The sequence below is a fragment of the Odocoileus virginianus genome, chromosome 23 (assembly GCF_023699985.2).
Source record: "Odocoileus virginianus isolate 20LAN1187 ecotype Illinois chromosome 23, Ovbor_1.2, whole genome shotgun sequence".
In the NCBI taxonomy this organism is placed as follows: domain Eukaryota; kingdom Metazoa; phylum Chordata; class Mammalia; order Artiodactyla; family Cervidae; genus Odocoileus; species Odocoileus virginianus.
In genome coordinates this window covers 4,832,096-4,858,500 of record NC_069696.1, presented here as the reverse complement: position 1 = coordinate 4,858,500, position 26,405 = coordinate 4,832,096, and the positions used below count along the sequence as shown (strand labels likewise).

The following is a 26,405-nucleotide window of genomic DNA, read 5'->3' as shown; positions in this document are numbered from 1 at the left end:
GCTTCAGAAGTCACATGCTGTCATTTCTGACACTTTCTACTATACACGAGGGCTGACCCTGACACAAGGCTACACAAGGGCCTGAGAACCAAAAGGTGAGGATGCTCTGGGGCCATCCTGGAAGACAGTTTTCATGGTACCCAAGAATATGGCTCCAGGATAAGAAAAGTGGATTACTAATGAAGCAATGAAGAATGAAGACAGAGATTATCAAAAGTGCTTCTGAGAGAAATCTAACAGTATGGACAACAGAGCCCTTACTGAAAAGACAGCTTTGGTCAGGAGATTATTTTAGTGTGGAAACCAAACAACACTAAATTAAAATGAAATCCAAACATACTGAAATTGTGAAAGGCAGATATTCAGAAGACTTCATAAAACTGAGTTATATATCAGCATATCATTGGATATGAGATTAGCAAAATATGCATTCTGTCAAGATTTAGAAGAAAACCTGCAATTGGCTTGAGTTCTAATGAGGTGTTGTGGTTATGGTAAAAAAATAGAGTAATCCAACTTAATTCAATGACAGTTCAGTCCTGGGAGTACACAACAACATGCCAATCATAGTTCAACTAAAAAAAAAACTACTGGGTCACTGTCTAGGTAGCTCACAACAGAGGTTATTAATAAGTTGTTGCTGCTCCGTCACTAAGCCGTGTCTGACCCTTTGCCACCTTATGGACTGTAGCACGCTAGGCTCCTCCGTCCTCCACATTTCAGTGAAGTTCCTTTCTTTGGGAAATGGACCCATTTTTTAAAGAGAGTACGAGAATGAAATATTCAGAGTCTTGTTGACTCCCCCTAGGTATTGCCTTCTGTAATCTCCTGATCCCTCATGAATTTTCAGCATAAAGTCTACCTACTCTTTAGGCAGACAGGAGGAAGTCACAAAATTCAGCCAAAAACAAATCTGATTGCAAACTACAAAAAGAGGGCTGATTTGTCCTGTTTGGAGTTAATCGACTTTTTAACATTCACTATCTGGAAGAAAAATATGAAACTGGCAGCCTGGGGTCAGGGAAGCTAAGCAGAGAAAGAGATGTACATTCACTGGCTCTCAAACTGACTTTTCACATGGTTGAACTGATCCATGCAATCCTAAATTTAAGATGTGTCCTGTGCGCTACAGACAACTCAGGAAAGAGCCAGGTGGAGACAGTAAAGGAACACGCGTTACCATTTTAAGCACCATCTGCTGTCACTTCAGATGAAAGCGGTACCTGTATGGTACCTGTAGAATTTTATGTCAGCTGCTATAGATGATGTGTACGCTCATCAATACTAACACAGGCCAGTTCTCTGGCTCTGGATTAGGCACTGTGGCCTGCTGTTATGCCAGCTCTCCTTACTAGAGGGGATCCAGAGCGGCCCCTTCATTCATAGAGTAAAGGGTTGGAGGAGGAGGTTTCTGTGATTAGTTGGGTGGGGTGGGGGGGGGTGGTTGGAGATGGGAGAGGGAGAAAGAAGAGAGCTACTGAAGAATTCCTTAAACAGCAAGCCTCCTACACTCACACAAGATTAGGCACAAGCTGCGACAGCTGTAACTTTGCTCAGGCAATTCACAAGAAGACAGGGCGGACCCGCTGGCAAATCCCATAATCCCATCCCCCTGCTTCCCTCCTCTGAACTTTGCTTCTTGACATCAGCTCTGTCAACATCAGCTTTGTGCCAGCTGTGAGACTACTCCCCACTGCCTGGCCTTCAGATCAAACGTTCAGAAAGAAAAACAAAGGAAAAAGAAAAAAAAACAAAGGGACAGCGGCAATTAAAAATTAATTTTTTGTTCCCTTCAAACATCTCCTTTAAAATTAAAAGAAAAGACTCAGTAATACAGTAACATAAAAAGAGATCACTTGATACGAACGGATCTCATTAAACTTTTCTCAGCAGCAGAAGGAAGGGCAGGGCAGACTTCATGAAGGACACTGGAGGTAACAGCCCCACGCACTCATCACCCTGTCCCTGGTCCTGCCAGTGGAGGGCACTCACTTGGGTAAACGGGTAATCGCTGAGAGCTGCTTCCTCTGGGGTGAGCAGCACTCACCAGAGTTTAACTTGTGCTGAGAGATACTAATGTTAACCGCTATCCATCATCCTTAATGTGAAGAGACGGCGCTTCTTTATCGTCCTCCACCCCACTGCTTACCCTTCCTTCCTCCTTCTCAACCCCCAAGCACAAATACACGTGAGGAAGATTTCATTAAAATCATTCAACATGTCAGAATTCAATGGCCAACTTCTCAGATGTTTAGTTGGGGGCGGAAGGGGGGTGTAAAAAATTGAAGCCAGATGCACTGATGAAGTCAATTTTAAGAAAGGAACGCTAGCCTAACACAGGGACAGAATTTGGTTTCACACAGACTACTTTTTATTTTAAGGAAATGCCTTGGGTTAAAACAAAAGATATGTTCTTCTCCGCTCTCTTTAAAGTCACTCAAATATCTCCCACAGTTCAATTTGTTAAAAATCAAAGTCAAAACAAAAGTAGGTGCATTTCATTAAAGAAATGGAAACATATACATGAAAAGCAATGCTTTATATATATATATATATATATATATATATATATATATAATGTGTATAGAACATCTAGGACAAACAGCCCCCATGGATGGCCAGGTTCTCATCTTGAAAATTCTGGTAGCTGACTATCAGAAACTTGGGCAAGGACGTGTGGTTTACTTAATCGTAGGACATCTCCTGTGATCAATAATGCTTATAAAAAGAACAAGCACACCTTTTCCAAGTCTTCACCAAAAACCCCAAAGATAACCTTTTACTTAACGTAATAAACAACTGATGTCATCTGTAAGAGGGTGTCTCTTGTCTCTGAGGTCCTGGCAAAGAGGCTGCATAGACACCTGCTTCTGCTCTCTGTTGAGGGCTCTCCTTGGAGATTTCACCTTCAAAATTCAGAGGAGGAGCTTCCACAATAACACAAAGGAAAGGATTAAACCATTTGTTTCACTGAAGGAGACCCCAGTACTTTTCAGAATTTTCCTGCCAAATATAACGTTAGCCACTCATCGTTTTATGGGGCACATTCCTGAAATAAGCTCAAATGATGTGACTAAAAGTTCCCATAGAATAGGGCTAAACTTAACTAAAGGAAACAGCTTAGCAGGCCACACAATTGTACTATCAGTAAACATTCTTTCAGTAAATTCCATTGGCTATCAAATGGAACTGAATTCTGTCCAGGGGGAAATGTATCTATTGAGGATATTTCAGACATGGCAGAATTTCTTTAAATAATTTTAAGACTTGTTTTGCTTTTTTTCTTAAATGGTAAGAAAGGGCATAGTTTGAGCTAAAAGCTTTAAGAAGTTACACATGTGTCAACAGTATGAGTAGGTGCTTTACCTGCAGGAAAACACAATTTTCGGATTAATTTCAGCAACTATCCACACGTGTGTAAAAACAGATGCTGATTTGTATTACACTTTTCCTGTGTAATCCCTAATTTCATTTAATATGTATTGAGAACTCCATAAAACCCACCTATGCTCACATTCTAGACAGACGAAGCCCTAAGAGGAAAATTAACCAAAATGGAAGAAATAATGTATAATTAAATCTTTAAATAGGTTGAGAAGATCTGTTAAGAAGAAGCCAAAATTTATTTTTACAAAAACAAGAACAACAGTAACAACTGGCATGTGACACATCATGTACTATTTCTAGAAAGATGTCAATCTTAATTTTTTAAATGGTTTTCTTAAATATTTATCCCCATGACCAATGTTCAAACCAACGATAAGTAGTCTTCATAAAAAAAAAAAAAAAAACCTCTTACCAAAATGGAGGGAAAAAAAATTTTGTAGGTAGAACAAATAAAACGTAATTTTGAAGAAAAACACAGATGCTTCACTGATTCTTCACCAAGAGGAGAATATGCCTAAATACATGAAAAACTGCTTTTTCCTATCTCCATCTCTACTTTCTCTGAACTTTGTCCTCAATATTCACTGGTCTCAGGAGAGCTGGTTGTGGAAGCCGCCATGTCTTTTCAGCAGGCCCATCAGTCTCCCTGACAGTGCCCTCTCTCAAGGTTAAATCCAGATACCTACCTTTGCTATAAATAAAAACAGAGCAGCAAATGCTATTGACGTGAGCCCCCTGCCCCCAGTTCAGTCTGCCCTGCCATATTAGAATGTGGCTAAAACCTGCAGTTCTGTCAAAAGACAAAGTAAGTGTCATAGCTGAAAGAATAAAAATACATAAGGTGACGGACCATTCTGAACAAAGGGAGGTTGGTGTTTCCTTCGTTAAAATGTGAGAGGCTCGTAACGGGTAACCTATGAAATTTTCAAGAATATTAGGATGCTAAATATAAGATCATTATATATGATTTTTAAAATCTGTAACTAAATTTTTAATTTAATATTTATAGTAACTATAGCTGTAATTAATGAACAGCGTGGGGCTTCCCTAGTGGCTCAGATGGTAAAGTGTCTGTCTGCAATGCAGGAGACGTGGGTTCAGTCCTTGGGTCGAGAAGATCCCTTGGAGAAGGAAATAGAAACCCGCTCCAGTATTCTTGTGGCTCCCACATCAGGTTCTTTACCACTAGTGCTACCTGGGAAGCCCCCCCCCCCCGCCCGCTCCAGTATTCTTGCCTGGGAAATCCTATGGTTGCAAAAAGTCGGACACAAGTGAGCCACTAATATTTTCAGTTTTTTTTTTTTTTAACATATGCAAAACATTCAGAAAGGCTAAAAAGAAATTTTTAAAAATAGCCCTTAACCTAAGGCAGATATAAACTAGACAAAAAGGGGGAAGGAAGGGAGGATTAAATCACCAAGGAAGATTTCTAAAACAGGGTATTGAAAAATAAAAAGCAATAAAATATAATTAAACACACAGGCTGAGGAACAACAGGGAAGACAGTAACAAGAATAGAGTTCACCAACAAAAGTTCATTTTAACCCAGACCTTTAGGTGGTAAAACTAGAAAACCACAGACAGACTGTGCCTAAGCAAAAGAGTGTACATCAGAAAACCAGTAAACTATATTTAAGGAAGACCAACACCACCAGGTTGTATAGAATAGGGTAGCTATGCTGGTGAGTATCTCACCTAAAAATGAGCTAGAAAATACTTAAAAGACTGAAGTTCCCAAGGCCAGCTAAGATGCTTGTGAATGAACAGTTCTTGACATCTATCGATGCAACCGAAATCAGTGAACAGTTTTCTGTAAAGAACAACGCGCAAAGTACAAAGACAGGGTTCCCAAACTCAAATATGCAAAAGAGACGGCACACACACTAACAGCATGTAATAAATACAAGGTAAGAAAATGAGCTCTGAAATTAAGGCAGAAACTGTAATGGAACTGCAACACAGAGTGTGATTAATTCCCACTGCGAGGAGTTAGGCAGGCTTTACCAGGCAGGGGACATTTGATCTGAACTTTAAAAGATGGCTAGGCTTTCAATACAAAGCTTTTCTAATCCCAAAATGACTATGGTCAAATCAGCTAAGACCTGCTTCCCTACACTGTTTATCTGGGAGGTTTCTGTTGCTGGGATTTATGGAATTCCAGCTCTTCACTTGGCAATTACTCATGAATTGCACTGTGTCACATCTTTTCACATATCCAGCACACAAAAAAGTGCTTTTAATAAGCATATCTAATATTCACAGGGAGTAAAATAATTCTTATTTCTCTCTCTCCTCACAGCACTCAGAGAAATGACAATTCCGTAACGGGCTCTCAATAAACACTTACTGAGGACGACAACAGGTGTCATTTAGTCACTAAGTCGTGTCCAACTCTTGTGACCCCATGGGCCAGCCTCCTCTGTCCATGGGACTTTCCAGGCAAGAATACTGGAGTGGGTTTCCATTTTCCAATTTAGCCAATTACAGGGAAACATAGCTTATAGAAATGAATGAAACAACTTAGAACTGACTTTAACTAATACAGAGCTAAATTCCTGAGTAGTGGAAAGTTTGGCAAAACTCATTGCAGAATGTCAACAGAAGAGGAGCAATGATCGAAAAACATGACCGAGGGAAAGGCTCATCTCCAGGCTGTGCTCAATATTTTATCATCCATGCCTGGCATCTGTGAGTATCGACTGGAAGCATAAAACGGTTTAAATGTTAGCATGCATGGGTTGTGGCAGAGATCCTTTAAAGATCCATTGTGTAACCATGTCTTAGAACAGTCACATATATTCAATACATCTAAGCAGATACTCCAAAGATCTTGGAAGGTGCAGTGAATCTAGGTGAGCGTCCCACAGAAAACTGGTCAAGGAAAATGTCTGGAAGGATGCGGGACCATCTATGACACCCAAGGTCAAGAGGTCAGAATGGAAGGCACCCCCTTACCAAGCCCCAAGGGTTTGCTGAGTACCCTCTCTTGACCATACTGGATACGGTGGACCAGAGCGTGCATGGATGCCGACCTCCTTCTCAGCCTCCCAGAAGCATCCCCAGTCTTCCCCTGACCTCAGGGATGCTGTACCTTCTTTTCCCCTCCGCCTCGTCTGGCCTCCTCATTTTCGTTTGCTTCGAGCGCCTCTCCTAATTACTCTGGCTCTAAACAAGTGAGTATGCCAAGGGTTCAGCTCTAACTCCATGTTCTTCTGTCAGTATTTTATCTCTAGAAGGTGTCTGATTCTTACAGATCAAAATACGATTTCTGAGCTCAAGTCTCCAAAATTAACTTGACACCAGGCTTCTCTAAACTTCAAATCTGCACACCCCACCGCTGGCTCAAACCTCAAACCTCCTGAGGAAAGCTCTCAGACAGCTTCACTTGTTGGAAATGGACTTGGTCTCTTTCCCTGGAGAACCTGGTGATCTCAGCCTTGGGGTTAACCCATCTTATCACTGAGCATTGGCACACACAGAGTTCCCCACGCCAGGAGCCTATGAGCCACTCCCGTTCCTGCCTCTCCCTTCGTGCCCACATTCCAATCTGTAAGACAGTCTTGCCTTTTGACCTAAAGATAACACATCTCAAATTCGCTATCTCTCCTTTCTTCTCTTCACTACCAGAATGCTCTCTCAACTCCCACCTTCATTCTTACTACAGGGCCTCCTACTGTGATCTGAGCTCCTTCAGAGGCGAGACCTTGATCATCTTGCATCATCACTATTTACACAAAGCACATGTGCAACAAATATTTATTCACATATACTTTCTTTTTAAAAAATATTTTATTTGACTGCACCAGATCTTAGTTGCAGCCTGGGTGATCTAGTTCCCTGACCAGGGATTGAAGCCAGGATCCCTGCTTTGGGAGCATGGAGTTGTACGCACTGGACCACCAGGGAAGTCCTGGCATATAAATTCTTCATAACCACACTTATTCTAATCTATATCCAAATACTGCAAAAACAGTACTGTCAGAATGCAAAGCAGATCCTGTTCAACTTTACTTACATGGGCACAGACTCATGGATATTTATTTCATAGGATGGATTAAATTAAAAAAACTACCATTGCTTGTTCTTGACTCAGCTTATTTCAGCACAGGACATATTCCTCCAGGTTGGCTGCATGGTCTTCCCACAGCCATCATCCTTCAGCTGAGCTCATTCCCACACTCTGAAACCACAAGGTGGTCAAGACTCACGTGCCTTTCCCTGCCCTAGCAGGGATTGCAGAATCGATTGCTTCTGTAAGATGCCTCAGTTCATTTTACTGGAGGAAGGTACGCAGAAACCAAAATCTGGGTGTTAGGTGTACTTACGGCTTCTCAAGTACAGAGGCAGGAAATACATGGATTTATAATAACCCTGTGCAGACACACACCAGCATCTCTGCACTTCTTTGTCTGCACATAAATTTAACACTGTGAGTTCTTACAAGTACTTCTGATTCCAGCGCTTTATGTCTTCCCACTTTACTCACTTGCAGCTTCTTCTTGAATAATGAAAAAACCCAGCCTTCATTGTCTACAATGTATTTCTTTATCACAACATTTATATTCTAATAATGCTCTTTTGTCTTGAGCTTCACAGTATTCAGGAAAATGGCTCCCAAAGCTCCTTAGGTTCGTTCCTGCCTTCCCCACTCCTGTGAGGGTAGTTATGTTGCTCATTTATAAAACTGGTCCATTGGGTAGTGTTTGTCCTCCCCCATGGGGTTCCCTCAACCCCACATCTCGACTGGTTTTATTTCTCTAGTTTTTAAGAGGATGGGAAACAATTTCGGCTGTTAAAAGTCAGAACTACACAGAGATACGTGAAGAGTCACTTTCTCCTTCAACTGACTCCCATCCCTTTTTCCTCCTTTTCTACTAATCCTCTAACCACTCCCTTAGGCAACTGCTCCCTTTAGTTTCTAGTTTACTGTTCCTGTTTTCTTTTGCAAAACCAACCTATACTTTCAAAAATACACACACAGATTGTAAAGAATGGCAAAGAACAATCAAAGTCAATGATGAAGGAAGGGAATAAACGATGATTGGGAAGGAATATACATATGACTTCTTGGATGTCAGTCGTGTTCCAATTCCTTGAGACAGTTACTTTACATGTATTACTCACACTGTGCATGTGTGTGTTTTATGTACTTTTAAAAATGTGTATTATTCTTCAGAATAAAGAAAGTTAAATGAAAAAATAATAGCATTGCTTTGTGGCAAAATGTAGCCAGAAAGAGTGAGGACACCAATGAACTTAAGACCATAACTGACAGTCGCTGAATAACGAAAGGTAAAAACCAACCTTCTAGTTTAAATCAAGCTTTCTTCTTTGTGAACAACAACAAAAATACTATGAGTTTATTAACATGATTAGCAGAATTAATCTCTAGAAGACAAAGTGGCATCTGATAAAAATTAATCATTAATCATCAAAGTTCAAAACATTAGTCATTACTATAAAGGATGTCTTTTTAACATGATGAAGAATATTTTGTAATACTAGAATTATTGATATCTACACTGGAAACACTAAAATAATTCTGTCCCTCCATCTCACCTATTTCGTGAAAATATCAGTAGATGGACCTGTATGTATATTCAGAAACTTAAAAACAAATTCAGGTAACGAGAACTTTGTACAACACAAACCTTCCATCAACTGCTTTCCTACCCCCTGGTCCCCGCCAAGGGTTGTACCCTCAGCCGCTTCTTTAAGAATCCTCAGGGTCCCTCCGTGGGGACTTCCATTTAGAGGTGACCTTATGTGCAGGTGATACTCACCACCACTGGGGTGTTACCTGCAATGACATGGTTAAGAAACAAGCAGCAGAGCTCATTAGCAGAAGAGCTGAGATCAGAACTGAAGGACCCCACTTTAGTCCAGCGCTCTTGTCACATGTTTGAATGAACTGCATGCATGTGCATCTCACATATGGCCATCAGTTATCATTTTTCATAACCTTAACATCTGCCACTTACCGAGAACCTTGGAAAGTCCTCATCCACTATAAATTAGTCTTATCTGTATGTAATACATAAACAGATAATCTGACTTACTTATCTTGCCCAGTTATATAAAGAGGAAATAACAGATGACACATGAGGGCACTTTTGGTGTTATCGTACCACCTAACAGATGATGAACAGGGCACACTTTGGTTTACAAAGACAGGATGGTAGCAGAGAACAGTAGGTAGGAGTGTGGAAGGGGAGGATGAGACATGAAACAGGTAAGGGGCTGCCATAAAGAAGGGCTTGTCTTACGAAACGAACAAATATTCTCCATAGCTAAAAACAATGTGATCCTAGTCCAGAAATGAGGTTAAAGTGAAACCCAGAAACAACCTAATTATTAAACAATTTCATAAAACACAAAGACATCAATTCAAACTTAGGAGCAGTGAAATAACTTTCTATAATTACTCTAGTGAAATTGTTAGCAAAGAAGAAAAACATAAGACCCTCACCACACAAAATAACCTAAAATTAATTAAGTTAAAAGGTTAGAAATGAAAGACCGAAACTTAAAAATATTCATAGGTAAATATATATCTTTTCTCAAAACAGGGATAAACTAAGTAAAAAACCCACATGGAAAAAACCATCATGAAAAAGAGAGATTTTAACTATAGTAGTTAAACAAATGAAAATGTAAGACATGAAAAAACACTCAGCCCTCACTGGTAAATCAGATAAATATAAATTAAAACAAAAATTAAATATTTTCCACCCATCAGATTGGCACTAAAAAATAAAAAAAGAGGAAAAAGTTTATAGTATCAACTGTTGTTGGCAAGAGTGAGGGAAAACTGGTAGTGGCTTTTTTCAAAAGTTGGTACATTGGAGGAAATTCATACTGTTTCTATAAGGAGTATATTATCAGTAAAAGCTATATAAAAGAAGAATGAAAAAAGGAATTAAAGAGTCAGATTTTCATGTCTGAAGTGAATTTGTTATAAAGCCTAAAAATGGCTTCTACGTAACAGATAACTCCTCCAAATCCTCCAGTAAAGATTTTGTGACTATGCAGTGTGGCATAAACATTCTATCATACCAATTAGAGAAACACAAACTGGCAGTAGCTAGTGGTCTTGGCAGGAGCTTTAGAGATCTCCACTGTCCACGGCATGCTCTAAAACTTAAATCTTTACTCAGACAGGCTAGAGATCCTGGAAGTCTCAGGTCAAATCTCAGTTCAAGTCTCAGCTGAGCTGTAAGTGGCTGTGTGCATGTGGGTAAGTAATTTGATTTCTCTGAGACAGTTTCCTCATCTATAAAAAGTGCAAAACACCCCGACACACACCAGATGAATGATGTGCTTTACTGAAGGAAAAGGCCAATCCATGCTGACCACCTGAAGACCCTGCTTAGCCCATGGACACTGAACTCACCAAGCAGGCAGATTCCCTCCAGGAGATGGATTTTCTCCCTTGCTCAGGTTTCCTCAACAAAGCTGTGCAATAAAACTGGCCTTTTCTATTGAAAGCCTCTCCTTTACTGCTAAACAGCTGGACTGAGAGGAAGGCAGCAGGCAGAAGGAAAAAGAGGTTAGAAGGAAGGTGAGGATGCAGAGAGCCGCGTGCCCGTGGGGAGGGCCCCGCCGGGCCTGGACCCCGCCCAGCTCCCCGCCCGGCCCCTCACCCACCTGCAGCTGCTGGGAGCTGTCACTGAGGGTGTCTTCCCGCCGCCGGGCCTCCTCCAGCATCTGGGCGCTCTTCTTCTTCTCCACCTGCTCCTTGTGCTTCAAGCTGGCCACTTTCTTATTCTGGTCCTTCACCTGCCTGTGGATAAGGGGAGAAAACCCAAGCTCTTCATATACATGCACAGGAAAGGTGTTTATTAATTGACACCACGATGCAAGGAACAGCTGAGAAGCAGCAAGAGTTCCTGATGTGAAATCCTCCCAACCTGGCCAAGCTCTCCATGCCAACAGCAGCTAGCTGTTAACCAGAGTGCTCCGGGAGCACATGTGCAAGTGAGTACTTTGGAGAGCATGATGAAACATAGAATGGAAAGAGGCCTGGGACACGGTGAGATGGCAGAAGGAGGAAACCAATTCAGAGGTTTTTGCTGGCATATGAAAACAGGCTCTTGACATCAATGCTATGAAACTGCAGAATGGCTGATGAAGAAAGGTTTGTAACACAACTCTAATTTTACTGTTATTAAATATTTTCAACTTTCAAAAGCTATATGTAACATTGTTTAGTGGCTCAGTTGTATCCGACTCTTTGCAACCCCGTGGACTGCAGCACGCCAGGCTTCCCTGTCCTTTGATGTCTCCTGGAGTTTGCTCAAACTCATGTTCATTGAGTCGGTGATGCCATGCAAACATCTTATGTAACATATATGTATATAAACTTATGGCATAAAGATCTAAGGCCACAGCTTAGGCAACAGGTCATTCCATCTACTTCTGAAGCCCCCTATTGGACTCCACTGCCTCCACACTAGATAAGAAGACCAGACCAAGCTCCAGGTCACAGGTAGAGATTAATCTCATTCAAGAGTGGAATCATGACTAATGATCAAGAAATGTATGTAAGGCGCAGCCCAAGAGAACCTGGGCTCTGCAATGCAAGAGGACCTACATCTACCTGAGCTCTGACACTCTGCTAAGCCCATCACACTTTCCTTACTCATTAAGGAGACGAGTATTTGGTGGAACTACACTCTCACGTGTCAAACACTAGGAATATCAATCCATGTATAAAAACAGTTTCTGCTCGCAAATATCTCCCAGGAATCCAAGCAAATACAGGATATGCTAAGTGCTGGGAAAGGACCCCGGGAAGGGGGCAGGGGTGGCAGTGGGGATCAGGAAAAGCTTCCTGGAAAATGACCTGCCTCTGAACTTCCTGAGGGACTGGTCCAGGCTACTAGGCAGAGAGAAGAGCAGTGATAAAGCCCTGAAAAAAGGAGAGTGTGTCCCTCTGGGGGAAGCCACACTCTGTGACTGCAGCATAAAGTCGGACCAGCAGAACAAAGAAAAAGGAAGCCGAAAGTAAACAAAGGCCATATAACTGTATCCTGCTGAGCAAGGAAGCTGCAGTTCATCCTAAGTGTGAAAGACTTAAAGAAGGGAAATGATACAATCAGATTTCCAAACTTCTGGAAACAAATCGAAGGGGGATGACAGTAGTGGGGAGGATGTGACAATTAGAAAAATCCACTCAACTCTGCCCAAAAGTTGCATCAATAAACTGAACTAACAATGAGAAAACAAGCCACCGTGGTTTATATCTAATTAACATCCTCTAAAATCAGGTTATGACAGCCTGTGGCATGTTTTCTCACACTCATTGCTTAATCTCCAAACTAGATCACCATGGTTTGTCAGATAAAGTACAAGACATTCAGGCAAATTCATATTTCAGATAAATGACAAATAATATTCTAGATAAGAATATCTCAATATTCATAGGATATATTAATACAAAAAATGTATCCATTCCATCTCTGAAATTCAATTTTAACTGGACATCTCAAATTTTTATTTGCTAAATCTGGCACCCCTACAGGAACTCAGTCAGTTCAGTTCAGTTGCTCAGTCGTATCCAACTCTTTGCGACCCCATGAACTGCAGCACATCAGACCTTCCTGTCCATCACAGGAACTCAAATCGTGACTAAATGAAAATTAGTCTTTCCTCCCTTCTCTACTGGATTCACCAGCTTTAGCTCACCTACAGAACACCAGGTAGGTATCCACAACTGTGATCTAGAAAACAACGTTTACCACTTCTCAATGTGTGATGGCGTGAAACTCAACTCTTTTCAGTGGAAGACTTTGGTGGATCAGCACAGGTCTATGTTCACACTTATTTCTACCAATGTATCATTCAAAACAGTAAGACTATGTTATTTAATTTTTATTACATACCAAAATAGGGACTCTGGGCTTAACATAGTAGGAAGCATCTCACAGATTGCAAACATTTGTTGTGAAGAGAGGTCTGCAGAGGTCACGGCTAAATAAAGCATGAGTGATAATAATATTGAGCCCAGTCTGTTTAGATCTAAGAGTGACAGAGATGACATTTATAGGCTTCACTTTCTCAATGTCTTGCCTTTAGCTGAAGCTGCTGTTATACAATAAAAAGTAAAGATGAATTGTGGACTGAATCCTATCTTTTTGTCAATATATGGAACCTGTTCTTTGTGTTCATTCTCTGGGGTTAATGTCACTGAACAGGAACTAAAGAGATGTGTATCTAAGGATTCCGAGTGTGAACCTTGAGTCGTTGTCACTCTAAATAAAATCTTTCTGCTCTGTACTGAATGGAAAGGTGGACAGAGGAGGGCAGGGTAGGACAAGCGAGGAAGAGCAGAAACAAACCAACCCATTCAAACTGGAAAAGCTCAGCAGAGACACAAAAACACAAACACTACAGGTAACTCACTATTAACACAAACAGGCTAAAACAAACAGTGGAGGGTTAAGCATCTCGCCCAAAGTCATATAATAGAGTTATCTAAACATCCAATCCATCAATAAATTAGACTCTCGTGATGGCCTATTCAACTGGACTTAACCAAACTGTAATTAAAATGCCTCTATGTAGGGAAAAAAATACTGCACTAAATTCTACTCTGAAGTGAAAAGAGGGTTTTTAATATACTATACAGCCAAAATGATCCTTGCCACTGGAAGAACAAAACTTGTTGCGTTTTTTATTACTTGGAAAAAACTTATTTAGGAATAAGAATAGTTTAATGGCTTTTACCACTAAATAAAAATGAACAGCTAACAATATTATAATTAACATAACTTGTAACTCAGAGAATTATGTCTACACCAATGACTTCCATGGAAAGATTCTCCTGGAGCCTTTCATAACAGTTTGTTTAGTAACATTTAGATCAAAACATGCAAAAGACAAAATGTGGGACAAAGCAATAAAACTTCCCAGTAAAAATATGAGCACACTTGAAGCTTAATTTAGAAAGTCCTCACACACAAAGCAAAAACCTTCATGATATTTTTCTACTAAAGCTGACTTGTGTTCAGATTTGGAATTACTTATGTGGTACCCTAACTGATTTACTGCAATGTGGAGAAAATGTTTAAAGCAGAAAATTGGAAAATCATTTTTAAAATGCACCATTTGTGCTTGCTACTTTTATTGCAAACACTTAGGATTTCTTCTGTGACGAAAAGGGCTTATTCACAGAGACTTCCGCAAAAATGTTTCCAAAAGTTTTATTTTTTTTTAACAAACTCATCATACTAACAAAGCTGCTTATTTTTAAAAAGAGTCAAAGGTGGTTAACAAGTCTTTGGTGGTTAGCAAGTCAAGTGACAGATAACTTAGATGAAAAAAGGAATTTTTTTACAGAACATTAAGAAATGTGTAAAAGACGAAAAGCAAAATAGGCTAAAAACTGTCAAGGAGGTGGTAAGAGAACTGGCAGAAAACAATGTCACATAAACTATAGAAACACAGTTCCAAAAAGAAGGGAGATGGTCACTAACCTAACCTAACCTAACCGACAGGTTTTAGATAGGTCCAAGACAAACAAGGCTACTCAATCTGGCAAAGGGTACGTCACTGAGGAAATTTTAGCCTGGCAATGAGAGAAGATCCCAAATTATATTGCTCTGGAAAATGAATGGGAAGTGTGAACGTGGAGGCATCGAGCATAAATGATTCTTTCAAAAACTGTGCAAATGGGAAAGAAAAAGTAAAAGGTAAAAGTAAGACACTGTGGTGAACTGAAACCAAGGGAAAGATGATGGGACGCTTGCTCACACGTCTCCTTAAGGATGGGGAAGACTAGATCATGCTTTATGTTTGGGAGTCTGTGGGAAGGAAGGAAATGAGGAGGAGGAAGAGGAGGATTCAATTTATGGAACAAGGATTTGAAAACTGGTCAGAGGGAAGGAGTGAACAGGAAGTTTAGCCTCAGAACAGAGCTGGGGCGTGAGCACCTCTGACAAAAGCAGGGGGAGGAGGAGCACAGACAGACCTGAGACTGCTACTGTGCAGAGAGAAAGCAGAGGGCGGTGGGAATGACTGCAGAACCCCTTCATGAGTCAGATTCCTGTAAGTAATTACAAAGCAAAGATTTGATTTTATTAACAAACTCATCATACCCTAAACAGTTTATTTTTTTTAAGAGTCAAAGGTAAGGGGACTTTTTCAAAAATATCGTTAAGTCTTGAGAATAAATATCAGGGAACAGAAATGGGAAAGACAACCTTTTTCCCCCCAAAAAGCCTCAACTTCATCTTTCTACCTATAACAGAAATTTCAGCACCTGAAAATATCATCACAGAAGAAACAAGGCTTCTTTCCTCAGCTTCTGCACACATACAACTCTGCGGCAGGCTCTCCTTTATACTTGCTATCAATCCTGACAGGAATCAAGGGCACCGTGTAGTGTTTTACAAACCCTGGAGTGTATGGCACCATGTGGTGGTACCCCGGACCAAACAGGACTCTGAGAAAAAAGCAAAAAGGAGTGATCACAACAGCTCTGTTTACTGACTGCTCAGCCTGTGCCAGATGCTGGTCCAAGGGCTATTTGTATTAACTCATGCAACATTCACAACAGCCCTTCAGACTGGAGCGAACTACCCCCCAACTTTACAGATGGGAAAATCACAGTGAGAAAAGTACCTAAGAACTTCTGAGCAGTATGGGACCCCAGAGCTCAGATTAATTCCTAGGCTAGACTGTGTATCATATGAGAAGCCCTGAGGCTGAAGTGAGAATATCTGGCTTCAAATCTAAGGACTACTACCAAGTAGTCAGCTGACCCTAGATGTAGAAATCATGTTCCCTAGTCTCAAATCCTCATCAGAATAATGATCTGATCTGTGTAATCCACATGCTATTTGTGAGAATCAGAGACAAATGCTTTTATAAACAGCAAACATATTAGAAAACTGCTGCTAGGAGAAAGGTAAAAGGTTGAATGCCAAAGAATTGATGCTTTTGAACTGTGGTGCTGGAGAAGACTCTTGAGAGTCCCCAGACTGCAAAGAGATCAAACCAGTCAACCCTTAAGGAAATCAATTCATTGGAAGGACTGATGCTCAAGTTGAAGCTCCAATACTCTGGTCACCTGATGCGAAGAGCTGACTCACTGGAAAGACCCTGATGCTGGGAAAGATTGAGGGTAGGAGAAGGGGGGTGACAGAGGATGAGATGGTTGGATGACACAAACGACTCAAAGGACATGAGTTTCAGCAAACTCTGGGAGATAAGTGAAGGACAGGGAAGCCTGGTGTGCTGCAGTCCATGGAGTCGCAAAGAGTTGGGCATGACTGAATGACTGAACACCAAGGTAAAATGCATGTGGTATTAACAACATCATTTCCTGAACCTGATCAGAAATTCTCATACCACGATTTACACTGCCATGGCTCACAGGCAGAATAAACAACTTTTAAAATGAAGATTTGTGATTGTTTTCTGCCAGTTTCTCTTACTAATCCACTTAGTAATAAAGATGGTTGAGTTACTTAATGGGCTCTGTAATTGTGTTACTCACCTGAAAAGTGGAAATCACAAACCATGCTACATGACTGCTGGGAAGATCAACGGAAATAAAACCTGTGAAGCTTCCACCACAAGCCCCTGACACATGAACAGCAGCACTGGTGGCTGTTTCTGTGGCCAGCATTCAGCAGTCACAAAACAACTCCCAAACTGAAAGGGTATGAATAGCTCTGTGCAGTGAAATCACTCCAAGGCTCTTACACACATCTAGACTGTGGCTACTCCCCCTCCCATGTCCATGCTGCACTTTACCTGCTAGTGTAAGGGCCATAATGTCTCTGATTAAACTGTAACAAAGTTAAAGCAGTATCTTGCCCTCCTTGTTCCCCCAGTGACTGCTTTTCACCTTCATTTCTCTCAGTCAAAACCCAGCTGGTCTGATTTTTGCTCTCTGACCACTCTCACGACCTTGAACGGTAGAACTGTAATGCCACTCTTCCAATCAATCTAACAATCATGACGTTTTCTACACTTATACCTGAATTTTTAGACATCTTGTTCCTAGGGTAACTTTTATCACTTCAGCTGCTTATGAAGATTCAAGACAATGTCAATATACAACGTTCTGTTACACATCTTTGTTTTAGGACAAGCATACTGACCTTGAGGTGAGACTGAAGGAAACGGCCAATCCAGGAAGGAAATGTGAAAGAGAAAAGTTAGAAAGTGTTAATGAGGGCAGTATTCAGAATTTGCATTATTCACAGACACAGAGGAAACATACAGCACAGGATTAGAGAAAGGAAGGGAGACACGCAGATTCGGCACAGACACCAAAAGTGAGCAACCTCAGACTTTCAACAAGTGTATTTTCATATTAGATTACACCATTATACCTTAATGGTAAGTTTCTAAAGGGATGAACTTTGTCTAAAATTTACCATTTCCTGGGGCAGGAAAAAGAAAAAATAATTTCTCAAACACAAAGGAAAAGAAGGGAAGGCCAGCCGTCGTCCCCCTTCCTGTTTGAGTATTAATAGCCACCTGTGATCTAACAACGTCAGTCAGCTTGGGTTTATACACACCCAAGTTGTCTTTGAACTGACAACTCCTTTACTCACCCCAGCCCATTTCTTAGACCCAACTTACCTAGGAGCAAAAGCAGAAAAACACGGAAATGATTCTGTAGAATACAGAACTCTCATTCATTTGGAAAATTTGACATAATTTTCTCAAATGTGAAAATAATGTTTTGTTAATTACACCCATTATGTCTCACTTCAAATCGATCAAATCTGTCCCCAAATGGTGCAATCTAACAGCAATAATGAAGAAGAAATGGCTCTACAAATACCAGTTCATTTCTGATACTGCTCAGCAGACAGAGATGCAAAGTAGTCATGCTTCGTATTCCTTACCGAGCACAAACCCCTGAGGTTCATTATTGCTTTCATATTCATAATAACAGGCAGCTTTCCCTTTTTAACAATTAATCAATTTCACTGAAAGTGGTCTTCTCCTCCAAACACTTAGACTCCTAAGAGCCAGGGCCATCCAGCTTGTCTTCAGGACTGAAATTTTACTTTAAGAATCTAAAACGAGAGGTTTATTTCTTGAATGCCAGCACCATTTCAACTTGTGCTTTAATGTTTTCTAACATTTCAATATTAAAATGAGTTTTTTAAAAACTCATTGTTAGCATAATGGAAAGGCAAAGATAAAATTTATGATTGCCATTATAAAAGAGAAAAACAGTAGAACAAAATTCCTCGCAACCACATGGCGAGTACTTGGTGAATCCTGGAGAGGAATGCAGGTCTGCAGACACACCTCCTGGACGCACTTTTAGCTGTTCTCTGATGCTTACAGGTTCTTGAAAGGAATCTACAAAAATCCATGGATCTCTAGCAGAACGCAGACAATGTTCAAAGTCAAAGTGAGGTCAATCATTTATCTAAATGACTGTTCCCAACAATATTTTTTATTTTTGTTGGTTATGACAGATTAAGTTAGAATAATTTTAAATCAACAATGACACTCACTGAGATCTCATACAGATGCAAGGCTTTATATGAAACATGGGCAAATCCCTGAAAAAAAATTAAGTTTATTCTTGTCAAGAGTGAGCAATTTTAAGGATCTTTTTACCTATTTTATACTTCAGGAGTCATAGTTTATGTTGGCATCAACTTTTAGCTCTTGGGAGATAAATTTAGGAGGAAAAAATCTGCATATAGAGTAACTATATATAATTCTAATGTTTACATTTTAAAGTGTAACACCAAAATTTCTATCAAGACTGTAATAAATTATAAGGTGCTGTGCCCACAAGAAACTGTGGAAATATGGCGTAGTGGAATTGACAATGTAAAGCTGTATAATTTATTCTTCTTTTAAATGAAAATCAGTGAAATTAATCAAGGAGGAGGAAGAAGAAAGCAGGCTGAAGCAAGCAGGATCAGATAAAGAACAGTCGTCTCCAGTTATGACACTCAAAGCATCTTGCTTTTCCTCTTTCATTTTTTAAAAACACCATCCATTCTCCCTCAAGGAAGAACATACAACCACCATACTCATTTATTCTCTTTTCCAACTACATCAAGACCCGATACTGTCCTTCATGGATCAAAGATACACAGCTGCAAACTTTAAGGAAATTCTTTAATGAATCTTTTCCCTCATGAATTGTATACTAATTTATGCCAAATCTACATACAGCTTAATTGGGAGATTTCTGAAGACATTAAGCTACATGATCAATTCAGGATTTCTTTACAGAAAACATATTTACAAATATGAACACTAAAGTAGGTTTATACTTCCAGGTTACACTGTGCCATAGAGGCCTGAATACGCTGTTACACCAGAATAAATCACAAACATGAAACCCACTTTCCCAAGAAAAATGTCAAAAAATTTTAGGTCAGCCTAAACAAACAAACTTTCAGGATGCAGTTACAAAAGTCAAATACCTAATTATAACAGTAAACACATTCCTTTGGCTACATACATTTAAAATGGAATACATGAGAAAATAATGTTGATTTGGAAATACTTTCTTTCATTCCCACACTCACTGAAACAATTTTATCCACTCTCATTGCAGACACCTTCAATTCACCAAAGAGAGAAGATGACCAGTATGATTAAGAAATAAAAAATATATACCAATTAAATCATGCCATTATTTAGTCACGTATCCCAGTTTCAGAGATATTAAAATATAAAAATAAAACTTAGAAATGGTACTTTATTGTGACAGAAGAGTTTATCTACATGTTTGTTTAACCTGAAGAAAGAAAAGTAACCCTACTGAATTATATTAAATAAGACTGTTTAATGCATATGGGTTTACTTATATTTTTACAGAAAAAAAGTGTATGTGCAATGGTAAACATATTACAAACATATACAAGAAATGAACATAACAATATTTTCAATATAACAAACAGGGAAGAAGACTAGTATCTATTTAATGAAAGGTCTGAATGTTCAGGGAATGGGAAGATAAAATGTGGGATGATTAGAGAGTGAAATGAGAAAGAAGCCACATCTCTGTTTTAACATATATCTTCACTGGGTCCTCATCAATGTACAGTGCTGGGAGAGACTGAGAAAGATACTATCAGAAAGGCATAGAAGAAGGAAAGAAATTACTACCTAAGGGAGGTTTTTAAAGCTTCCCCTCCAGAAAAAGATAACAGTTACAAAGCGTCAGATTCCCACAAATGAATAAGGGGAAAGAAAATTTTAGTCCATTTTCATTACATGAAATTCAGGTATTGGTAGGTTTTAAAAGCAAATAAAAAACCACAAAAGGCCACATCCTCAAGTCACAAGGTTTAAGGGTGGTGTGATGGGAAAACAACCCCGTTCTCTGGGTTCAAGCTCAGTTCATCATGTTGATCTTGATCTACAGAAGCATAGACTCTTCTCACCAAAATGAGGTTAAAAATGACTGCTTCAGCCATTTAGACTGTTAATTTGAGGGGCTACCTTGAGCCTGAACTCTGAGCAAACAGGAAACACTCTTGCTTTAAAAAAAAAAAAAAAAAAAATCAAGGGACTTCCCTGGTGGTCCAGTGGTTAAGATTTCATCTTCTAATGCAGGGGGTGCAGGGTTGCTCCCTCTCCCTGGTCAGGGAGCTAAGACCCACATGCCTCAGGGCCAAAAAACCAAACAGTAGCAATAGTGTAACAAATTCAATAAAGACTAAAAAAAGATAAAATTTAAAAAAAAAATCAAGTAGCTCCAAATCTTATGAACAGATCATATATCAATTTTTTAATAAAGCCAGTTGTTTATAAATTAGAATGTATTAACAGTTCCCTTAGAAACATTATAAACACAAGTACTCTTGTTAGTCCACAAAATCTAAGTTTAATCATGATGCAAAAGCCTAGAATTAATAATAGCTCTAGATGAGGTCTGGAAAAGACAATTAGCAAAGGAAATAAAATTAACCATCACAAATAGAAAAACTAAGTTTCCTCCTAACAGTAAAACTACTCACAAGCCTGGCCCAAAAATGTGTGTGTGTGTGTGTGTGTCAATAACACACAACCAACCCCTGGTTCTCTTGTCTTTGTCAGAACAGTTACAGCAGTAGTACACTATCTTGCCTTTTCCTCTCCATTTCACATCTCTATGTACACTAAAGTTCTAGGACCTAAGATGAGCAGTCTAGGATCCAGAATAACCTACTAGCCTTCCATTTAAACATCCCCTCAAGCCATTATCATTTAGTACTGGCCACAAAAATTAAAAGACCAGACTTGAGCCCGAAGTTCAACAAGAAGTCTTTTCTATAGTAATGCTGCACCCTGTATAACATGTCAATCTCCAGGTTTGTTTTTATTCTCTTCTTACCTAAATTGATCTAGGCAGACTACCCAGAACCACCAGGTGATGACTTTCTGGAAGTGTTAACCTGGCTAGGTTATAGCATCCCATTAATTTAATCCAACGCTAATCTAGATGCTGTTATGGAAGTATTTTATAAATATAATTAAAGCCTATAATCCATTTAAGTAAAAGAAATTACCCCAGATAATTGAAGTGGGCATATCTGAATCCTTTGGAAGGCCCTAAAAGCAGGCTTCCCAAGGAAAGAGAAGAAATTCTGCCTGTGGACCACAGTATGGCCCAGGCCTATGGAGTCTATTCTGCAGGGGTCTCCTCCTCCTGACAGCTTTCCTGTATAGGTCTTAGACTTGCTTAGCCAGCTGCTGACAGTCACACTAGATGATTCCTTGTAATAAATCAGATATATATTTGCATATATCTTGCTGGTGGTTTAGTCGCTCAGTCGTGTCTGACTCTTTGTGACCCTATGGACTGTAGCCCACCAGGCCCCTCTGTCCATGGAATTCTCCAGGCAAGAATACTGGAGGGGGTTGCCATTTCCTTCTCCAGGGAATCTTCCCCACTCAGGGACTGAATCTGGGCCTCTTGCACTGAAGGCGGATTCTTTACCAACTGAGCCACCAGGGAAGCCCATATGTACCTTATATAAATAAATATATATATATATCTCTTCTACTGGTTCTGGCTCTTTGGTTGAACTCCAACTGATACACAGCATAGGACAGAATATAAATTTAGAAACAATACTTCTTAGATTTAATTGGGAAAAACATCTTATATCTGCAGATGTATGGGCAGGCTTACTTAATCCTCAGTAGCTCAAGACACTGGTACAACACTAAATCATCTGACAGAAGCTCCTATTGTTTTGTACGAGCAGTGAAAAGGGCTATTTTCTCCCACAAGACCACAAAGAATATGTCTGGGAATTCTTTATGACTTAATCTAAACCTTTCGATGTTAGAGAACCTTACATAAGTACGAGAAAATTTTAAAAGAATAATAAGAATATTCTTTAGTCCAATGATTGTAACAGCCTGTGCTCATTTTTGCACTTAGGAGGTTGCTGAATGCCCTGTAAAAATGCATCTGCTTCCCAGATGAATCGGCGTTTGGCATCACAGCCACACCGGCTAAGAGGCTACTCTTAACAGGCACTCCAGCAGAAGAACCACCACACAGAAGATGGGCTTCAAACCAAGAATGAGACAGTTACAACCAGCAATATCTGAACCTTACCAGGGAGGACACATACTTAATCCACAAGTAGTGGACCTAACAGGTACTGTTGAGCTGGACATACAACCGGCTGGTCTTTATTTCTGATCAAGCGGATTCCCCAGCAAGCCCCCAGAGGCAGCAGAGCGGCAGCAGCAACTCCTCAAGTCCAGAACTGTCACCTTGCTCGACACTCACTTTCCCAGGAAGTCCCAAACCAAGCCCCCCGACGGTGCAGGGACAGAAGCCTGGCGTGGAAGCCACAGAGGGCGGGAGACTGGCGTTCTGAGGGGCGTGGACACAGACAGACACAGAGACCAAAACCCCAATGGAGCGGGACCAGGGTAAGCCAAATCAAGAGAACGGTGAAGAAACTCAAACAATAAATGACAGGGAGACGGACACCCACACACAGGAAAATAGTGGAAATGGCAACACGAGAAGCAAAATTGTTAGTAAGACATGAGGGAGCCAAACACATGCACTAAACCTGGGAACAAAAGGCAGAAAAGAGTTTCAATCATTTCATTCCTGTCTTGAACTGTGCTGCTCAGTAAGCAAATTACAAATCCAGGAGCAACTGAGTTTTTTAGGACTGTATCTTTTCTTGGTAGCTAAGAAATTATGTGTCAAATCTTAAAACAAGATTATGACACTGCATGACCCAAGGACAAAACTCTATAGTATATTATATTCTGAGGAAAGAGTAGATCATTAACAACTCTTTCCCAAAATGTGAAAAATGCAGTGACTAATAAAAGCTATTTGGTGTGCTCTGCATATAAGATAAAGATTTAATACTATTCCTCACTCTCACTGAAATCACATTCTCTCCCAAATCAGTACTGGGTCCAAAAATGAATTGAAACATTTCTCAAGGGAACTATCTTGAATAGCCAGTGATAATTTCAATGTATAATTAGAATTTTTAAAAAATCAAACAAAAATAAATGTTTATCAAGGAATTTCTTTTCTGAAATACTGAAATACATTTAGTGGATTTAGTGGAAAGTCATCATCCATAAAAAGTACTGCATTTTAAAATCTATGAAGATGAAGTACTGCTGTTGATTTCAGGCTGATACAAAGGCAAAGAGAGACAAGTATGCAAGGGGCATGTGTGTCCACTGGGGGGTAAAGATACAAGGCAAACATGGGAGAAGACACACAGATATGTATAAAATCTAATCTTGAGACTCTGATAATTTATTAATTCTGACTTAAAGACACTATCCACCCATTTTCTCCAGACTTACTATCAAAATAAGAAGAAACAAATGAGTAAGTGATCAGCTCATGTTATTCATACTTTCAACCCTAGTGAAGAAGAACCCTGAGGGTTGGACTTATAGCTTCTTGAAAAATCAAAATCCTACAGGTACAGAACAAAAGGAAAAAATGACTTCCAGGGGAAAATATCAAATCTACCCATAACCCTAAAATTTAAAACTGAATAAACAACTTACGAAAGTAGTCTATTACCTCTTGACATTCAAGATCATGAAAATATTAAAATGGGCTCAAGGGAGCCTCAGGATTAGTGAGTTCACACTGTCCTGCTAGTCTCTCTGCTCAGAATACAGTGATTAGCATAGCTCTACTGGAAGAACTATTTCTCGTGAATTTATGTCAAATACATGGTGTAAAGGAAGAGGCCAAGAGGCGTAAGCTTTATCTTTGTTACAAAATACCCTAACAAGAGAAAAAAAAAGGCAAAGAAAACTCCCAGAGAGCGGTCTGGCTGGCTCTGTTCAAAGAGAGGTCACTTTCAAGCAGTCAAAGGTAGAGCTCAGCTAACACATCCATGTCTCACAAACTGTCCTCAAAATGTCTCTCCTTCTAAGTTTGAGCTGCTTTAACTGCATGCTTCTCCACAACAGAGTCTAAAAATTCATGGCCCAAAAGACCATCGGCTCAGAAAAAGGCCTGAATGAACTAAAAAATGCTAGCTGCTTGAACTTGAGGCTCCTTTGCTCCTAAAATAGATAAAATAAAGGGATACTTTCTCTGTCCAATCAATGATATTGAAGTCCACAGCTTTCCCATCTACTCCCACTCTGTGTGGCCTTTTAGACTCACACTGACTTGGAATAAAATGGAGGGAATGAAGACACTAGGCACTCAAGAATGTAAATGTGGAGAGGCAGACATATTGGAAAAACATGACCCCAAATTACACAGTTTCAAAACTATGCTTCACCCTTCCTAACACAGTGAGTCCCTGTTCAGCCTCCCCCTCCTTACCTTTCCAACTCAGCAATCTTCTTATCTTTGTCATTCTTCTCATTTTCCACCTCCTTTAAGATTTCCAAGAGGCGGTCAACTTCTGCCTGGGCCTTGCTGGATTCATCTTTGTACCTGGCAATCTCTCTCTCCAGCTGCTGTATTCGATCACTCATCTCAGGACTGGCTCTGGCTTCCAATGTTGCCTCATGTGCCTACGAAGAAAATGTCCAAATTCTATGAGACAAGCAGAGAGTGGCAGTGGACAAACCAAGTCCCTGGAAGCCACCTATACTCCAGTGTAAACAGGACATTATCAAATCCCTAATAGCTAGTCTTTAATTTATAAGGTTTTTCTCTGCATTCATAATACACAGAGAAATAATTATATTAGAATCTGAACAAATTAGTTATTTAAAACAGTACACCTCTGAAACCTAAACAGCATATTAAAAACCAGAGACATTGCTTTGCTGACAAAGGTCCGTACAGTCAGAGCTACGGTTTTTCCAGTAGTCATGTACGGATGTGAGAGTTGGACCATAAAGAAGGCTAAGTGCTAAAGAATTTCAACAATAAGCACAGCCTTCTGAATAAATATAAACACCAACCTTACACCAGTTATGGTTTTCAGCAAAAAGAAAATATGCCAATACTACTTCCAGTAAACCTACAAATTAGCTACAAAGTAAATGAAACAAGGGAAAACATGAAAAGAAAAACAGCAATGGTAGAAAAACAACTAATAAATCAAAGAAGGGAGAAGTCACCAACTCCTCTACCCAAAGATAACTTTAATTTTTCTTATGAACCTAAGCACAAAGTGTCAGAGATCATCAGAAATAACCAGCTGTAGAACTACCTTGGTAACAAGGAGATTAAAAGTAAACAAACAAAAAACATGAGATTGTCATACACAGGTGAGTTTGGATTATTAGTGAACAACAATTACTGTTCTTGATAGTTATTGCTTAGTTTTATAATCCTAAATATATCTAACAGCTTTACCTTTAATATTCCAGTATTAAATAGAAAATTATCTCCACTTGTTTAGTGATGGGGGAGAGGGAAAGTCAATTACCAAGTCTGAATTAGTTAATCTCAAAAAAAAAAAAAAAAAACAACGATTTTTCTTCTTATTCAAAAGTAACTTTAAAATGAAACTCCAATACTTTGGCTACCTGATGTGACGAGCTGACTCATTTGAAAAGACCCTGATGCTTGGAAAGATTGAGGGCAGGAGGAGAAGGGGATGACAGAG

General features: G+C 39.7%; 1 protein-coding gene across 15 annotated transcripts in view; it reads right to left on the bottom strand.

The window, feature by feature from the left end:
* ERC1 (ELKS/RAB6-interacting/CAST family member 1) overlaps window positions 1-26,405 on the bottom strand; it is a 265,228-nt gene that overhangs the window by 137,268 nt on the left and 101,555 nt on the right. For all 15 annotated transcript variants that reach the window (XM_070453239.1, XM_070453247.1, XM_070453248.1 and 12 more), the window contains 2 exons: window positions 25,166-25,359; window positions 11,035-11,170 (listed from right to left, as the gene is read on the bottom strand). In XM_070453239.1, coding sequence (XP_070309340.1) covers window positions 11,035-11,170; window positions 25,166-25,359 — 330 coding nt within the window. The remainder of the gene's footprint in view (window positions 1-11,034; window positions 11,171-25,165; window positions 25,360-26,405) is intronic.